This window comes from Sphaerulina musiva (genome assembly GCF_000320565.1).
Source record: "Sphaerulina musiva SO2202 unplaced genomic scaffold SEPMUscaffold_1, whole genome shotgun sequence".
In the NCBI taxonomy this organism is placed as follows: domain Eukaryota; kingdom Fungi; phylum Ascomycota; class Dothideomycetes; order Mycosphaerellales; family Mycosphaerellaceae; genus Sphaerulina; species Sphaerulina musiva.
The window spans coordinates 462,779-479,549 of NW_016017383.1; the positions used below are offsets into that span (position 1 = coordinate 462,779).

General features: G+C 50.3%; 5 protein-coding genes across 5 annotated transcripts; 3 read left to right on the top strand and 2 right to left on the bottom strand.

Moving 5' to 3' along the window:
* Window positions 1-561: 561 nt before the first annotated feature.
* On the top strand, window positions 562-1,651 carry SEPMUDRAFT_145602 (NAD(P)-binding protein). Its single transcript, XM_016903155.1, has 2 exons — window positions 562-1,391; window positions 1,453-1,651. The coding sequence occupies exons 1-2, from the start codon at window positions 644-646 to the stop codon at window positions 1,467-1,469; spliced, it is 765 nt and encodes a 254-aa protein (XP_016764445.1). The 5' UTR covers window positions 562-643; the 3' UTR covers window positions 1,470-1,651.
* Window positions 1,652-2,051: 400 nt separating this feature from the next.
* Window positions 2,052-7,250, bottom strand: SEPMUDRAFT_145603 (Phosphodiest-domain-containing protein). Its single transcript, XM_016903156.1, has 9 exons — window positions 6,748-7,250; window positions 6,319-6,670; window positions 6,168-6,241; window positions 6,042-6,112; window positions 4,129-5,982; window positions 2,950-4,039; window positions 2,746-2,856; window positions 2,380-2,545; window positions 2,052-2,207 (listed from the first exon to the last, which is right to left on the bottom strand). Exons 1-5 carry the CDS (start codon window positions 7,093-7,095, stop codon window positions 4,758-4,760), a joined length of 2,070 nt encoding a protein of 689 aa, XP_016764446.1. The 5' UTR covers window positions 7,096-7,250; the 3' UTR covers window positions 2,052-2,207; window positions 2,380-2,545; window positions 2,746-2,856; window positions 2,950-4,039; window positions 4,129-4,757.
* SEPMUDRAFT_33398 (uncharacterized protein) lies at window positions 2,073-4,552 on the top strand (the record flags this gene model as incomplete). The annotated part of the gene is made up of 5 exons (XM_016908537.1): window positions 2,073-2,207; window positions 2,380-2,545; window positions 2,746-2,799; window positions 2,950-4,039; window positions 4,129-4,552. Coding segments are annotated over 5 exons (1,869 nt in total), but the record flags the coding sequence as incomplete, so codon positions are not given.
* A 208-nt stretch (window positions 7,251-7,458) lies between the features above and the next one.
* Window positions 7,459-9,436, bottom strand: SEPMUDRAFT_121884 (HLH-domain-containing protein). Its single transcript, XM_016901736.1, has 3 exons — window positions 8,610-9,436; window positions 8,304-8,540; window positions 7,459-8,242 (listed from the first exon to the last, which is right to left on the bottom strand). The coding sequence occupies exons 1-3, from the start codon at window positions 9,340-9,342 to the stop codon at window positions 7,887-7,889; spliced, it is 1,326 nt and encodes a 441-aa protein (XP_016764448.1). The 5' UTR covers window positions 9,343-9,436; the 3' UTR covers window positions 7,459-7,886.
* A 5,534-nt stretch (window positions 9,437-14,970) lies between these two features.
* SEPMUDRAFT_55550 (UAA transporter) lies at window positions 14,971-16,558 on the top strand. The gene is made up of 3 exons (XM_016909366.1): window positions 14,971-15,097; window positions 15,298-15,665; window positions 15,752-16,558. The coding sequence occupies exons 1-3, from the start codon at window positions 14,992-14,994 to the stop codon at window positions 16,433-16,435; spliced, it is 1,158 nt and encodes a 385-aa protein (XP_016764449.1). The 5' UTR covers window positions 14,971-14,991; the 3' UTR covers window positions 16,436-16,558.
* The last annotated feature ends 213 nt before the right edge of the window (window positions 16,559-16,771 follow it).

A 16,771-nucleotide genomic window follows, 5' to 3' on the forward strand; every position in this document is an offset into this window, starting at 1 on the left:
AATTACTCACTATTGGCCGTAAACGATCAAGGTAGACGAATTGCGCCGGAATCGATTTCTGAATTAATTAGCCTTCTACTTAGTACTTAAGATAACAAAGGTTTAGTAACTTACGGTCGAGGAGGGAATTGATTCGTAAATTATTTCCCAAATTGATTGCTCTCCTTAGCCCTCTCTCGCTCCGTTCTCGATTAGCTTATTGGTGATTTAATTCAGGAATCGGTTCGCGAATTAATTGCTTTCTAGTGTAGCTTCCTCGTCGTGGTTGTGGTTTAAGAAAAGAGGAAACAGGAAATCCAGTGTGGATTCTAGAGCTTATAAGTATAGTGTACCATCAGTCACGTGAAATGCTAGCGCAAAGCCAAAGTATGGTGCAGCGAGGGTGACTTGGCGAAGTGGAACGTGCCCCTCGCACCTGAACTCAATTCAATGGTACACCGACCCGTGAACACGATGGTGGTCTGCTCACGAGCAATCGGCGTCTGCCAAGGCAAGCGAGAAGCGCACAAATACGGTGGCGCAAGCGAGACTGAGGTTCGTATCGATTACCTCCTAGCGACGATTTAGATCTCTTCCCTTCCCCTTCGCGAACCAACCTGGAAAGCTTCCAATCTTCACAGCAGACTCAGCTACCTCCTACAACATGGGCCACGAGGGAAAGACTGTACTTGTCACAGGGGCAGGTGGAGGACTCGGTCGAGCCATCGCCGAGAACTTCATCGCCGTGGGCTGCAATGTTGTGGTTTGTGACATTAACCATCAGCTCCTCGATGACTTCTCAGAGAAGAACAGCTCCCCCAAAGTGCTGGCGTTAAATTCGGATATCACCTCGGAAACAGATCTCGATGAACTCTTCAAACAGACTGAAGCCAAGTTCGGAACATTTGATTATATCGTCAATTCGGCCGGAGTCATGGACAAATTCAACCCGGCGGGAACTATGGAGCGAGCAGAATGGGACCGCTGTATTGCAGTCAACTTGACTGCCCCCATGTCGATCATCAAGCGTGCTGTCAACGGCTTTTTGAGGGACAACAAGAAAGGCAGTATCGTCAACATTGCATCTGTGGCAAGTTTCAAAGGTTTCGCCAATGGTGCTGCATACACCGCAAGCAAGGCTGGTCTCATAGGCCTGACCAAGAATACTGCTGCTTTTTACAGACTGAAAGGCATACGCTGTAACGCTATTGCCGCTGGCGCGATGCAGACCAATATTGGAAACGATCTGGCGGGTGGCAATTTCAACATGGAGGGTATGATGCTCATGAAGAAGACCTTTGGTGACTGGGAAGGTGGATATGCAGACTTGGGACAGATGGCTAAATTGGTAGCCTTTTTGTCTTCGGACGAGGCCGAGATGATCAATGGCGCCCTGGTGAATGCTGATGGAGGTAAGATATATTCTTTTGATCGCGCATGAGCGACCTTTTTGCTGACCTTACGCTTTCCTAGGCATCACTGCTCCATAAACTTGTAGAGCATCTTGGCTATATTCATACCGAGTCTCCTCTGGCATTCTCACCAGCTCTGGGTTGCAGTCGATCTTGAGACAGAAAAACGATACCAGGCGTAGCAATAGATCCAACTCATAGATCACGCCAGAACATTCCTCCTCGTGCTAGGTCAAGTATGATTTGCCATTAGATCTCCACCTTCGTACAATGTTTGACTTCTTACGAATCTTACCACAACGGATGAACATTTTCTTGTGATACAACGTCTTCCAGCAAAGAAGAACTCGGGTAAGAGCTTCTACCAGCAAACGTAGATGTCCATGCCATCCTTGTGCAAATACCAATTATCCTCGACTCGATCTGAAGCTCGCCACTGTAATGTCGAGTCCGACCGCAGACGCTATATCTATATCGAGACGGCGGTGACCTGATGTGGCACAAGTAAAAGTCATCACCCCTCCTCCCATCCCCTCTCCACTTTCAACCCACACTCTTTTCCCGTCCATCGACGCTGACAGGAGCCTCCCCATTATTATCTTTCGAGAAAACAACCAACGCACAATTGTGAAACTCACCCCCACACAAAACACAAGGGCAAAAAAGAAGATAGAAAAAGAAAATATGGAAACCTGGCTCTCCCAATATGGAAACCAAGAAGCCTACAAATGGCAGAAGCTGCGCAAAAGTTCCTCCTCCCCCTCCTCACCCTCTACCTCATCTAACCAATTCTTCTTCCGACGACCTCTGGGTTTTGTAAGTACATGTACCCTTTATATCAGTAACTTTCATACCTCTTGAAAAAGAAAAAGAAAAAGAAAAGTCCCAATCCCTCTAGAACAGAGCAGAGCAGAGTAGAGTGTCACAATGTAATCAGATCTCACCCACTGACTTTTTATATGCATTCGTTATGAGGTCATACGAATAGTGTGAATTCAGTTTCGATAACGATGGAAGATTTTTCGAAGGAAGAGCGGATATGTCTTGTATGGTGAAGATTGCGATTTCCAAGAAGAAGAATAAGAACGAGGAGGAAGAGAAACAGGAAGAAGAATCTCTTCGGGAGAGGATATTGTTGGCTTGGACGAGACTTTGTAAGTTTTGGATTGAACTCTTCTCTTTTTGGTTTTGGATCTGATTAGGAGTGATTTGATGGTGATGGAAGAAGTGCAAGGTAGTGCGGAGGAGTGAATGGTAAAGAGAGAAAAAGAGAAAAAGGAAAGGAAAAGAATGAATGAGGGGGAGGCGAAATGAATGACTGACTGACTTGCTGACGATTTGAATACCTACCTAGGTACCAGACATTTACTACTCGGAGCGAGAACAGTTCGAGAGAAGAAGGATGACAGTTCTAATCAGGCAGACGAGACTTCTTCTCATTCATCATCATCAATCGCACCCGAAGGTACGTACATCTTGCATCTTGCATCTCAAACCCCATCAACGAAGCGCCACTGTCCTGACCAACTAACGCTCATCTATTCCGACTTGATCCCAGGCCTCCACTTCGCCGTCGACGTCCCCGCAAACATCAACGCAGCAATCGAGTCCGCAAAGAAACATCTCATCTTTCTCCAAGACCACTACACCCAAGTCGACCACTCAACTTTCTACAATCACACACTCAACACAGCTCGCATCATCGATCCCGACGTAGCTCTAGCCAAAGCTTTCGTGCTACCTCTTACTATCGAAAAAGCAGAAGAAGAAGAAGGCAAAGACGAAGAAGAAAACATCCTCCGAATCCAACTAATCCTCGCCCATCAAATCGCCGATGGAATCTCCGTCAACATCTGGATAAAAACTCTTCTCCAATCCCTCAACGATCCCATCCCCATCCTCCGTGCGAAAATCCTCTCAGCCATCGATCCCAATATAATGCAAAAGCACTTACCACCTCCCCAAGAAGCGCTCTATCCTCCCATCCCAGGTTCCAAAGCCCGACAACGTTGGTTCTGGGCCATCACCAGAATCCTCCGCCACGTCCGTCGTCCTCTCCCCGCCGGCTTCGAGAATCCCTTACTTCGTCGTCGTCGTCAAATCGGAGGAGGAGGAAAGAAAATCGAAAAGTGTACACCAATTCCCTTTCCCCCCTTATACAACAAAGTCCTAGATTACACTCGCACACCACTTCTCAACACCCTTCCCATCCACATCCGCGTCTCAGCCCAACATACCGCCCAACTACAAAAACTCGTCCGCGAAGCCCAAGCCAGCATGGGAGCAGGAATCTACGCCATGGTAGGCGTCTGCATGATGGAAATGTACGAACGACAATCCCCCGAGATTCCGCTTTCAGAGCGCAAAATTTTCATTCCGGGGTTTCCTCTCAATCCTCGTGCTTTTTTCGGTTGGAATTCCGAGCCGGATAGTATGATGCTGGCGTTTTCCGATGGAATCGCTTTGCCGTTTCTCTCGGCGCGATTGAGTGTGGCGGGGAGATTGAAATTGTTGGCGCGTCAGGCGCAGAGACAGTTGTCGGTTTATCAGAAGAGATTGAATCATTTTGCTGCTGCTGCAGCAGGAGAGAAGGATGCGAAAAAGCAGTTTCTGACGAGTCGTGGTGCGGGTCTTGTGCTTGCGAATCAGTGAGTTACCTTTACATAACTATTCTTCCACATATAATACATGTATACCTCCTAAGGTACCTTAGCTAACCCAAGACTACTTCACACAGATATCTCTACAGCATCGAACGCGCCGACCGAGGCAAAGTCCAACATCTCTCCAACCAAAACAACAACAACATCCAAGGCGCATACCCCACCCACCAAAACCCCACCCCCCAAACCTGCGGAGTATCCTCCATCGGAAACCGCGATCTCCAAATCCGCTCAGGGACATTTCCCATTCCATCTCCACAAAGTAATAACAAAGAAGACATATTCAAATTTGCCGCAGATTTTCGCAATCTGACAGCGACCGTAAGAGCGCGAGAAGAAGAATTTTTGTTTGGGGTGACGGGGTCTCGAAAGGCATTGTTTAGTACGCCGAGCATTGATATGTCGAGTATGGATCCCGAGTTGGTGCAGGTGTTCAAGGAGAGGTTTGAGACGTTATTGGAGGAGCTGGAAAGCGATGAGGGAAGGGCGAAGCTATAAATTTTGGTGCTGGGTGGTGCGCGGTGGCTGTGGCGAATGTCGTGTTACCAATGTGGCAAGATGACATGAGGAACGATTGCTCGGACGTTACAGTGAGGCGAAGTGCGGCAATACCGCGCGGCACTGGTGAGAAAGTTGCGATTGCTGGTGTCAATATACATCCTGTACCGTCGGGAGACAGCTTGTCTTGAGCAATGACCAATGACTACGTCCCAGACGTAACAGTCTTGTGCTCGCCAAATAGGCCAGTCACCCAATTCTTCACCTGGTCAATATGGCCATCAATCCACTGTCTCCATGACGTACTCTCGTCACCTGGCTTCTCGCTGGCTTCAGTTTGGTCTGCTTCGGCTTCCGATGCTGGCTCCGATGCTGGCGCCGATATCTCTTCCGCCACTGGTTCTGCTTGCTCTTCTGCCTCCGTCTCCTTGGGAGGTGAGCCAGCACCAGTGCCCACAACCGAGGGAACAATGGCACCACCATCCCAATGAGCGATGGGCGGTGGGTCATCCGGCGGCTGTTCGTACGCCGCAGGATCATGTAGCCCTGTAGTCTGGAATGGTAATCTGATGGTGCCGTTGTTGGGTCGAGGCTCGATCCCCAAGGAATCACAGATGATGTTGTAGACGTTGGTGTTGTAGAACGGATCCACTACACTACCCTTGGGATGGGGAAATGCGGGTCCTCTGGCGACGAAGATGGCTCGCATGAGGGGATGATCATTGTCATAACCATGCAAGCCGCGTGGGTGAAAGATTTCGCCCTTTTCCAGCGCCGCAGCCACGTCAAATTCATGCTTGGGCGCAATGGCGTATCCCACCTCCGGTACGATCCACAGAGGCGCAATTCGTTTGTTGTTAGAAAAGTGGTAGCGTTCCGGCATGTTATCATCTCGCAAGAACACTTGAAATTTGCCCTCATGAAGGCCTTCCTGTACCTTGAGAGCGTTGTAGAGTTCGGCCAGCTTCGCCTCGGACTGGTTGAAAGGTCGCAATCCGTAAAGCGGCCAGCCGTCCGTATGCTCGATCTCTTTGAGATCAATCAAGTCGTCTAGCTGGATCAGTCTGGTGGTGTCTGTAGTGGCCATCCCATGATCGGAGACCACCACAATATTGACAATGTCTGACAGGTTGCGTGCCTCAATACCACGGAATAACAACTCGAGCATCCCATCCACTTCGGCGATTGTGCTTCTGATATATGTCGAGTTGGGGCCATACCTATGCCCATCGGCGTCTACATTGGGCACGTATGCCGCGATAAATTGCGGTCTTGTTGCGTTTTCTCGTGTCTCGACGGCGGAAGGTCCAGGAAGATCGAGCCAGCCCAGAATCCGGTTGACCTTGTTGTGCAGCGCCTCGTCGCCGTTGTATGTATCGACATACTCTGGTTCCACGCCGCCGATATGTGCCTCTGATCCAGGCCACATGCTGTCCGGTGTCAGTGACAGATCGAACATGACCCAGGACACGTCCACAGAAGATCTTACTGAATGGCGGTTTTGATACCCTGCAGTTCAGCAGTCGCCCACAATGGCTCAGCGTTCCAGTACTCGGGTTTCTTATTCGTCAGTGGTTTGTTTTGAAAGCTCTCCATCACCGCCAGCTCGACTTACCATGCTGAGACTTGCATCGGCATAGGTGAATTGCTTGTGCATGACGGGATCATAGAAGTTGTTACCCACGATGCCTGAAAGTGCACACGAATCAGTTCACACGTTAACTCCAACGTGACAGGGCACTTCATAACAAAAAGCAAGATCTCACCATGCTCGGAGGGATATAAGCCCGTGACCAGAGTGAAGTGATTAGGGAACGTCAAACTTGGGAACGAGGGCATCATATACATCGGAGAGACGCCCTGCTGCACAAAGGATCTCAAGGTGGGTGTCAGGCCACGATGCAAAAAATCGGCGCGGAAGCCATCTAGGGAGATGAGCACTGTCGTAGGTGCAAAGTCATGGGTGCCATTCGACAACGTCTTCACAGCGTACGAAGGCGATGATCTTGCAATGGAGCGCGATGCTCTGTATGCGCCATACGCGAACGCCACAAAGGCCACGAGGATGATAATGTGCAGCGCGGTGAACCTGCTACATTTGGCCAGCTTCGATGAAGACTAGGTGGTACGTATACACGCTCGTCAGCCATACTGGAGGACTGTACAAATCACGTATTTCGACTCCGGGTACACACCTGGTGTGCCCTGAGGTCAAGCGCGTCGACATCGCTGGAGTTGGCGCTGTCATCGCTCGATCTGCCGCCATCTTCAATCTTGAGCATCGACTCGCTGTCGTTGCCCATGTTGCGGCTGCCTCGCCATTTATCGTGCCGCCCATTTCGCCGCTTGATCTTGTTCTGGCCCGCTCTTCCATCTCGTCCGCCCATCAAAAGTCTCTCCGCTTCCTCTTCTGCATTCAGAGTCTCCTCGTCGTAATGCGCAGTCGAGTATGATGGTCGTTCCAATGAGTCCGACTCTGAGTCCCGGGAGTCCAGTGAATCCCTCGCTCCAATGGAACGGCTCCCATTGACCTCTACCGCCATGTTCGCGCCGGGCAGTGCTGCGAAGCCAACATGCACGACCCTTCGAGAGAATTTACGGTCGGGAGCGATGGGCTGGTCCTTTGTCGGAATGGGTCAAACCCTCGCTAGGGCGGCCAGATCAACAGTAAGCTGGCAAGAGATGCCTGGTATTCTAGCATTCGTTGGTGCTTCCGAAGCTACTAGGCATACCTGCTGATTCTGCTCTGCTTCCTACCCTGGGTCAGTGAGGTACATCCATGGATGTGCTAGACGACTGGAGAAGACACGTAAGGTACTGCAACAGGAAGGTAGCAACGGAGATAATGTCTTATCTGTGATTATGTAAGCTTCAAGTAAGCTAGGTAATTCCAATCAACACTCGGACCCTGTTCATACGTAGTCGTGCTACTTTTTTTTCAGCTAAGATACAATATATCGCACTAGTACAAGATACTCCAGCGCTGTCTATAGATAATTCCGTCGTTCACAAAAAGTCGCGAGACTCTGCTGCGACCCGTGCGCCCGCTCCGAGGCGCCACGTGTGATGGTATAGTGCTGGTATCAAGGGCTCCTGCCATAATAACAATTCCGATGGAGAGCGGATTAGGCTCTGACCGCACCCGCGGCATGCAGTGCAAATAGCGACGCGCCTGAGGAAGGATGGCGCCATTCGAAACAAAAGGAATGCGGTGCGTTCATGCTACAGCCGCTTGCGAAAGCTCGGGGGGCGGCACTGGCCACGCGCTGAACGTATTCGCGCCATTCGTCGTCGTTGTGAGTCCACGCAGAGAGTCGCTCCGGCATGGGCGGCCCTACCGCGTATATGTTCCATACTCGACGCCTTGCATGGCAGCCGGAGCAGCAGCGCCGTTGAATGGCCCGGGTGCCTGACCGATGCCTGGTGCTGTGTTTAGGGGAGCCAGAGCGATCCCGGGGCCCCCGTTGCCCTGTGCTTGTTGCTGATTCAGCTGGGATGTAAAATGGCCATAAATGTGGGCCGCGTTGGGCTCCAGTCGCCTGAGATGCTCACGCATCACCTGCACCTCGGTCTTGAGCATGTCGTTCTCCTTGTGCGCCTCGCGAGCAAAGTCATTGTCCCGCTGTAAACGCTGAACTTCTGCTTGGAGATTACGCTCGTGATGCTGTTGACTGCGAATGTATTCGATAGCTGTGTATATCGTCAGCAACCGTAGACCCCAATGGCTACGTCGATTTTCTCAAGCCCGTACCTTTCGTCAAAATCTCCCATTTGCTGGCTTTTGTGCCTCCATTCTGGGGAACGGCCTTGTTCAGGTCCTCGAACAAATCCTTCATCTCACTACGACGCTTTCTTTCGGCAAGTTTGTGACTGACTCGGAGCTCTGGCGTCCGGCTGTAGTTACCAATACCTTGTGCGTTCAGGCCCTCATGCTGCAGGCCAGAAATGGTGCGGTGCTGAAGAGAATGGTGGTGCGTCGTCGAAGGCTCTGCAATCATGTCAGCTCTCCTTTCGTACTCTTCCGCAAGTACGCTGTTACCATGTTCTGTGAACCTACGTTGCCCCATGGGTAGATGCGAGTCATTGGAGAAGATGCTACTGCGAACCGATGATGCCGCAAAGCTGTTCTGCCTGGACGGATTATGTGTACTGGACTCTCCGCTGTCCGAGCCTCGTCGCTCTTCTTCTGGAATGGCACTGTCTGGGAATGCCCAGGCAAAACCTTGAGTAGGCTTCGCTGCCGTGGGATCTGGCACACCAGGCCCGCGGCCGACGGGCATAATGGGTGGTGCGATGCGCGGCGCGGGCTGGCCGCGTTGACTCGACCGAGTACTGAGCGGTGAGATGGGCTGTCCCGGTTGTCTTCGCAGACTGGCGGCAAGAGAGACCTGTGATGTGTTGGCGCTCTCGTAGGGTGAGGCGGGTCCATTGATATATAGCGAGTTGAATCCTTGGTGCATGCGGCTGTCCACACTGCTTCGACGAGAATCCAGATGCGAGCTCGGGGCCAGGTCTCTGCTATCACGATAGCTATCTCGGTTGAGCTCACGCCCCAGACTATCGCGTTGTTGGCCATAGCTGTCACGGTTTGGGCCCTCATGAAAGCCTTGGTTGAGCGACGGCAGCTGGGAGGCGCCGACTTGATGAGAAATGGGTACTCGCGCGGACAGCGGCGTACATGGCATCGAATTTCGCGACGGGGAGTCATCAGGATTCAACAACGTATGCACTTGCAGTCCTTGGCTGTTGGCAGAATTATCTGTGGCGATGGTGTTAGCTTTGGAATCCATCTATACATGTACTTGCGCAGATGCAGTGCAGGGCATGTGGCAACCAGATGCCGAGACCACGGATGCACGCTTCGCTGTCGCCATGCGAACACGTCCCGGCTGATGGCAACAACCAGGGTAGTTTCCAATAGCAGTGGGCCATGTGGGCTGGGTTGGGGGTGGGAGTGGTGGTGGTGGGAGACTTACGTTTGCTTTGAGGCTGCGGCCATGTTCCCGAGTCTCGTCCCGAGTCCGTAAGCGATTGGCCCTCAGGTGAGATGGGCGCTGCTGGCTTGGGCAGGTCATTGGTGAGGCTCGTGATGGATGGCAGTCCCTGGCTATGCTGCTGTAGTTGGATGGCAGGATGTGAAGATGCCATATTGCGCGAGCGATGGTAGTGGTGGTAGTGGCGGTGTCTGGTATTGGTGCTAGTAGTAGTGGAAGAGGTGGTGGTGGTGGTGGTGGTGGTGTGCTCGCAGCGTGTCGCAACGTTTCGCGCGAATGGACCGCTGAGCACGACACCAGTCGACAGGAAAGAGGTTGCAGCTCAGCAGCAGAGGCAGAGCCTTCGCCGGTGGGCGCAGGATATGGTGAATTGGCACGAGTCGGAGGCAGTAGGAAGGAGTAGGGTATGTAGTAGCGGAAAATGTGTGTGGTGGTCCAGGACGGTGAAGTCTGCTGTGTGATGAAGCGGAGGTTACAGGTTCGTTCGCGTGCGGGGCCAGCCAGTATAGAAGTCGAGAAGGCGGTCCCGTTCGCAGCAGCAGCAGCGGAGGTTTTCAGGTACGGCGATGGTGGGAAGAAACGGCGACGAGAGCACGAGAGAAGCGGTGCTATGCGGCACACAAAGATGGCTCGTGGGCTCAATTGCTGCGCAGAGAAGGGTCAGGTCGCGCTCGTTTTGGTCGAGGCTGCAGATTTCGCGGAGCTAGCGACACCATCGAGCGACACCTGAGCGAGAACCTGGTGTCCGGGACGGGGACTGGGCTGGGATCAAGAAAGAAGAATGCAGCAGCAGCAGTAGCAGAGGTCGAGTGGTCGTGAGAGAAAAGTAGCAACACGCGTGAGGGTCTCGCCGGCAGCGTCGGGGATGTGATAGGATAGGATGGGATGTGTGCAGACTGGCAGACTGCAGAGACGAGAAGTGTGGACAGTGGACCACTAACTGGACAGTGTGGACGGGACTGGGACTGGGACTGGGACTGGACTGGGCTGGGCTGGCACGTTTCTGCTGCCACGTCCAGAGAGGCCCGATGTGTATGTAATGTGCAGGTGGAGCTGGGCGGGTGGTCGATCGGCAGACGCCGAGCCAAAAGAAGTGGCCAGTGGGTGGTGGCAGCAGCAAGTGGGCGGTGGACCGAGCAGTGGCAGCGGCAGTGGCAGCAGCAGCAGCAGCAACAAGGTGAGAGCTTCTTTTTTGCTTTGCTGTGCTCTAGCTCTCGAGACGAGACTCACGGTAAATCGGATTGCGCAGGGCGAATACTAACTACCTCCTACCTAGTACTAAGGTAGCTACCACCTATCTACCTCTGTAACTGCGGGCTGGCGACTCAGAGGTGTGGGAAAAAAGGTTCGTTCCATGCAAGGAACCACGCTTCGCTCTAGTCTGTGCAACGCGACAGGATCTCTACCTCCGGCGGGCCTCGTTTTAGCAGCGGCAGCGGAGAAGGCAGCGGCTGGCTCCAGATGGGCGCGACGACAGCGATCTTCTACTTACGCACCCCGGCACTTTCTATGTACCGTCAGGTACCTCCTAGTTCTCGCGACGACAACAAGAACAATTATGGATACATGTAACAATGACATTATTCCCATCATCGTCATTATCATTAACTTACCTGTATCATCATCATCATCATCACCAACATCTAGTACCTTACACACACAAGGTACATATAGTGGTCGAATGGAGAACGGACGAGGCGGAAGTCCCGCACGGCCATCTCAAGCCCGGGTCAAATCACATCACGTTTACGATCCAAGATCACGCTCACGCTCACGCTCACGCCTCACGCTCACGGCTCACGTTCACCACCACCGGAGCACGTGGGAGCGACGCGAGTGGTTGCATTTCCTTGAATCCTTTTAGCAGATGTGCCAGGGTGTGTGTCCGCCCGGTACCTGATAGCAGCACGTACTACGGCACTACCTTCCTACTACCACTGTAGGCTGTAGCTCTCATGCCAATAGTAATAATCAGAATAATCATCATAATCATACAGGTACCTACCCACCTAATAATGAATGATGACAATCTCCATCCCGTCCTTCCTGTCGGGGATGTGAGAACCGCTGCACGATAGACGTTGGCACACGCCCCTCATGTTCGGCTCTCCCTCCCTCTCTACAGGTAATAAGGTATTGTCAGGTACCTGAGTTTCTACCTCTCTTTCTGCCTTGATCGTCTCGCAAGCGGCAGCACGCTACCTCATGGAGGGTAAAAAAAGGCAAACTACTGGAACCTGCGACACCTGCTTGCTCGTGGCTGCCGCATTCTCCCATTTGTCTTTGTTTCTCGTGGGCGTGGACGGTTCGATGACAAGCTTTTCCCTGTCTCCAGCTCCCCCGAACCGGCGAACCCCATCCCCACCCATCCTGGGGCCATGCTATCCATGGTTTATCTTCCGCCTGTATCGCACTACTGTGACTATTCACGCGGCAGACCGGTCATTGCGCTGTCTTCACTCTCTTCACTCTCTTCTCACACACGGACACGTCACAACCTTGCTTTGCCCAGCCCATTTTAGTAGAACTACCTAATCAGGATACCCACATGTTTCTTGGTCCGCTAAAATTCACCATCTCCTACCGAAAGCCAATGGGTGCGACTCTATACTTCATCACAAATTCTCTCCTCCTACTAACTACCTTATATCGCGCGTGCTCAAATTCTATTTCTCGCACGAGAAAGCGCCGACCAGCCGGTCGTCCATCTTTACTAGCACCGCCCGTTGCCAATTACCTCGATCCGGGCTCCCGAAAGCCGAAAGCCGGAAGGGGAAATCACATGCCACTACCTACCTTTTACCGATACGTACCAGGTATACGACAAACAACAACAACACCAAAAGCAACAGCAACAACAGCAACTGGAGGACGAGGATCCAGTTAGCTGGCAGGAACACCGACGACACTAGGTAACCTAAAACAAAAAACAAAAACTCCATTATGACCTCTTACCTCAGGTACCTGTATCGTTCGTCCTCCCATAAAACCCGGGCACCTACCTACCTACCCAGCCACCCACATGCTACGCACGACCCCAATGCATCTGCCGACGTAGTTTCCACATGACTCTGTAGAGAGAAACACGGGCAGTTTGAAAGGGAAAACTGTGAAAAGGAAAAAAAGGAAAATAAAGGTACGGGCATGCACGTGCGCGGAAAACGAACGGGTGAAACGGTGCGTATATCTTGTGCGTGATCGATCTACCTTACCTCTAGGAGGTATAGTACCTGAGGTGTTTGTCAAGTCACATCATCACATCCGCATGATGACATCTCATCATCACATTCTAACATCCACATGATGACATCTCGTCACATTACAGGTACCATGTACCTACTCCTAGAGCTACTACAAGACGGGAAGTATAAGGGAATCAGTAAGGTAGCAGAAGTCTCTTTTCTTTTTTAGACAATCGTGAAAGCTCTACGGATACAATATATAGAATACAATACTGCCTAATCTCTCTAGTACACTCTTTCACTTACGCATACAAGGTGCTACCGCAGGTATGTTAATCTTTTCTACTTCCACTTCCACTTCTACTTCCACTTGTGCCTATACCTACCTGTACGCGTAACTTTACATATCCGTATACCTTACTTCACTTATATATATACTTTTGTTGCATAGCTACCTTATTCTATTAGGTAGGAAGAACAATAAAACCCAAAGCTCTTGTACCTTTCACGATTGACGTTATACCTTTTAGAAGTTGCCCGACTTTCAAAAGGTTGCCCAACTTCAAAGTTACCTGTTAACTTTGAAGGAAGAAACAATAGTTTCCTACCTTACCTCCCCTTTATCGTCCCTTTTATCTTAATTTGTTTTTTTGTTTTCAGAGGTACTAATACTTTAATATTTGCTTCAAGGTACCTTATTTTTTTTGGGTGGTGAAGATCGATCGCGCTGCTTGTAGGAGATGGAAGTTTATGAGTATACGAGCATATGAGGCAGATGAGGCATACAAGGTGAATGAAAAAGGAGACGGGAGATGATACAAGACAAGAAAAGACAAGAAAAGAAAAGGCAAGAAAAGACAAGGCAAGACTAATCCTAACTCGAAGACAACTCGAAGACAGAAGAGCGTACTTGCGAAGCAAGCAAGCGAGTATACCTCAAAAAGGGAGAGAGAGAAGACAGAGAGTTTCGCCATTTCTCCGAGAGGTACCTCATCATCATCATCACCAACACCATCGTCACCATCATCATCATCATCATCACCATCATCATCATCATCATCACCATCATCATCATCATCACCATCACCATTATCATCGCCATCATCACCATCATCATCACCATCGCAGAATCTTCACATCCTAACAGCTTCCTAGCCACAGTCAATCGACATCATAACATCTTCATTCATCCATCCATCCATCCATCCATCCATCCATCCATTCATCCTTTCATCCATCCATACCACCTAAAAGGTACCCGCCAGACAGTTCCAAACTTACACAGACGGGCTTCGGACGATTCTTTTCAAAGAACAGAACCACAGGAACCAAAAAAAGAAAAGAAAACAAAAAAGAACCTTCCCTCCGCTGGTTCCGCTTTCCCGATCTTGCCATGTGTGTGTAACGTGTGACTCTACAGGTATGTATCCGGTTTTTTTCTTTCTTCTTTTTCGTCATTTCAATCACAATGGAAGGCACCTATAAGGACAAAAATTTGTGTAAGCGCGTATGTCTGTAGGTGAGTACGTAGCTTATGCAACCCATGGTATGATTTCTTTGTTTTTTTTGTTTCTACTCGAAAAAAAAGTTATTTGGGGTCGCCATGGTTGTATTACCTATATATAGGAGGTATGTATGTAAGGTATGTACCAAGCGAATGTACTGCTTGCTCGATAAATGGAGGAGGCACATGTATGTCCGCTTGGTGCCGATGAGGATGATGGGGTCACGTACGCACGCACGCACGCGGGCGATGTTTTCGAGGAGGTGGGGTTTTTTTTTGTCTTTTTGGTAAAGTGGTGGTCACATGTATGCATGCGTGGCGGAGGAGGTGGAGGGAGAGGGAGAGGGAGATGATGATGATGTTTTCCACGTTTTTGAGCCAGGTGGTAGGGCCCATGTGGCTAAGAAATAAACGGGTGAGGTTGTTGTCGTGTAATCAGGTACATGTATACACTCCGGTACAACTTCACCTTATGCATCCAGAGTCACTGCTAGAATCAATATTTGATGGCAAATTGATGCCGTCTCCGCGACTTCCTTCTCTTTACGACGCGGTTGTCGGGAAGGCCGCTTAATCATCCAGAATTCCGACATACATGTCCCCAAGAGAACCAACAAATGACAACATCTCTTCACCAAACTCAAAAAAATAAAAATATCCACCCTCTACCCCCTTTTTGCTTCCATTCTCTGGTCCTACAGCTCTTGAAATACAAAGACAAAAAAAAAGGCAGACAGGCAGACAGACACATCAGGCAGCATGATACCCGGAATTGAGCCCGTGACAACCACGGCCCTCATCTTCGGCGGATGCTGTACCAATGTCTTTACTCTCGAAACCATTGTGAAAGTGGAGCCGGGCAGTGGTATGTTTATTTTTTTTAATCACCTCCTCCTCCTCCTATCATCCAGAGTACATATCTACAGGTACAGGTACCTACCTACCTCCTTAGCAAGGTAGTTGACTACTACCAACTCGAGTCATCCTCGTATCAGGTATACTCACCAGATGTATGCTTCCATACCAACCACGAAAAAACATGTTTGAATAATTTCTCGCAAATAGGTCTCATCATCACATTCCTCCAATTCCTCTTCGTTACCTTTTTCGCCTACCCGAGTCAATTCTCCTCCTCTTCCTCCTCCTCCTCGTCGGGAGCGGAATCTTCCTTATTATTACAACGACCGAAAGTTCCGATGCGAAGATGGGCGTTTATCGCTTTCATGTTTTTTGGGATTAATATGCTGAATAATTGGGCTTTTGCCTACAATATCAGTGTGCCCGTGCACATCATCTTGCGCAGTTTTGGAAGTGTCACGACCATGATTGCGGGCTTTGTGCGCGGGAAACGATATAGCCTGTTGCAGGTGTTGAGTGTGGTGTTGCTTACCGTGGGAGTGTTGATTAGTGCTTGGGCGGATTCGCAGAGAAAGGTATTACTACATCTACAACTACGAGTAGTAGCTCGAGAAGATGTTTGTTCTGTCATGCTAACCATACTTTTTTCTTTTTTTCGCAGGGCAAGAAAATGTCATACGAATCTCATACCTCATCTTCCGACTACACCGAAGGTCTCGCCATCCTCCTTCTCGCGCAGTTCCTTTCCGCATACATGGGGGCATACACCGAAGACACGTATGCCCGATTCGGAGCCAGCTGGACGGAAAACCTCTTTTACTCTCATGTTCTGAGCTTGCCATTCTTCCTCCCTCTTTCCGGCACCCTACGCAATCAATACCACCGACTGGCAAACACACCCTATCTCGACGTGCAGCGCTCCGGACTCCACAACTTTGTGCAACAAAACCAAGGAACTTCCATCGGCGACCTCATGGGTCACATCCTATCCTATGCCGCTCGCACCCCGCAAGGCATCTTCTACCTCGTCATCAACGCTTTCACGCAATTGATCTGCATCTCCGGAGTCAATCTCCTCTCATCCAAGTCTTCCGCTGTCACGGTGACCATCGTGTTGAATATCCGCAAATTGGTCTCGTTCATCCTCAGCACCTTGATTTTCGGCCACAGTCTGAATCCCCTGATGATTTTTGGCTCCACCCTCGTCTTTGGTAGTGGCGCCTTGTATGGATGGGAGACGAGTTGGAGAATTCCTCAGCAGAAGGCTCGGGCGCAAGCACGCGTTGATGGTAGTGGTAGTGGTGGTGCTGGGAATGATGAGAAGAAGAAGCTGAAGAAGACTTAGAAGACTATATAAAAGTACCTTACGTACCTAGGTCATGGTAAGGTAACGGTAAAATCCTTGCCCGTTTCTTTTTGTATACCTACCTTATGTATATGTGTATGAATACCTATGTAGATACCGGTACCTACCCACCTTACCTATAAGTACACATGTTTTTTTTTCTACAAATCCATACCTATCCTCCCTACTAACAAGGTAAGCAATACTGGACTAGAAGGGACAAAGCCTCGTCGGAGAAGTGAATGCTATAGCCAAGTGGGACTGCCACCAGGAAGTGGGAGTGCGCAATATGTCGATTTACCTCTATAGTACAATGGAATGGAATGGAATGGAATG

Excerpts from the sequence above, each read along its gene's own strand:
- SEPMUDRAFT_145602 (XM_016903155.1), top strand. The coding sequence starts at position 644 with ATGGGCCACGAGGGAAAGACTGTACTTGTCACAGGGGCAGGTGGAGGA.
- SEPMUDRAFT_145603 (XM_016903156.1), bottom strand. The coding sequence starts at position 7,095 with ATGGCGGTAGAGGTCAATGGGAGCCGTTCCATTGGAGCGAGGGATTCA. Across the intron at positions 6,242-6,318 it reads CTTATATCCCTCCGAGCATG|GCATCGTGGGTAACAACTTC; the intron begins GTGAGATCTTGC and ends GTGCACTTTCAG. Across the intron at positions 6,113-6,167 it reads CCGATGCAAGTCTCAGCATG|AAACCCGAGTACTGGAACGC; the intron begins GTAAGTCGAGCT and ends CTGACGAATAAG.
- SEPMUDRAFT_121884 (XM_016901736.1), bottom strand. The coding sequence starts at position 9,342 with ATGGATTCCAAAGCTAACACCATCGCCACAGATAATTCTGCCAACAGC. Across the intron at positions 8,541-8,609 it reads GCATCTACCCATGGGGCAAC|AGCCTTCGACGACGCACCAC; the intron begins GTAGGTTCACAG and ends ACATGATTGCAG. Across the intron at positions 8,243-8,303 it reads ATGGGAGATTTTGACGAAAG|CTATCGAATACATTCGCAGT; the intron begins GTACGGGCTTGA and ends CGATATACACAG.
- SEPMUDRAFT_55550 (XM_016909366.1), top strand. The coding sequence starts at position 14,992 with ATGATACCCGGAATTGAGCCCGTGACAACCACGGCCCTCATCTTCGGC. Across the intron at positions 15,098-15,297 it reads GAAAGTGGAGCCGGGCAGTG|GTCTCATCATCACATTCCTC; the intron begins GTATGTTTATTT and ends TCTCGCAAATAG. Across the intron at positions 15,666-15,751 it reads GGGCGGATTCGCAGAGAAAG|GGCAAGAAAATGTCATACGA; the intron begins GTATTACTACAT and ends TTTTTTTCGCAG.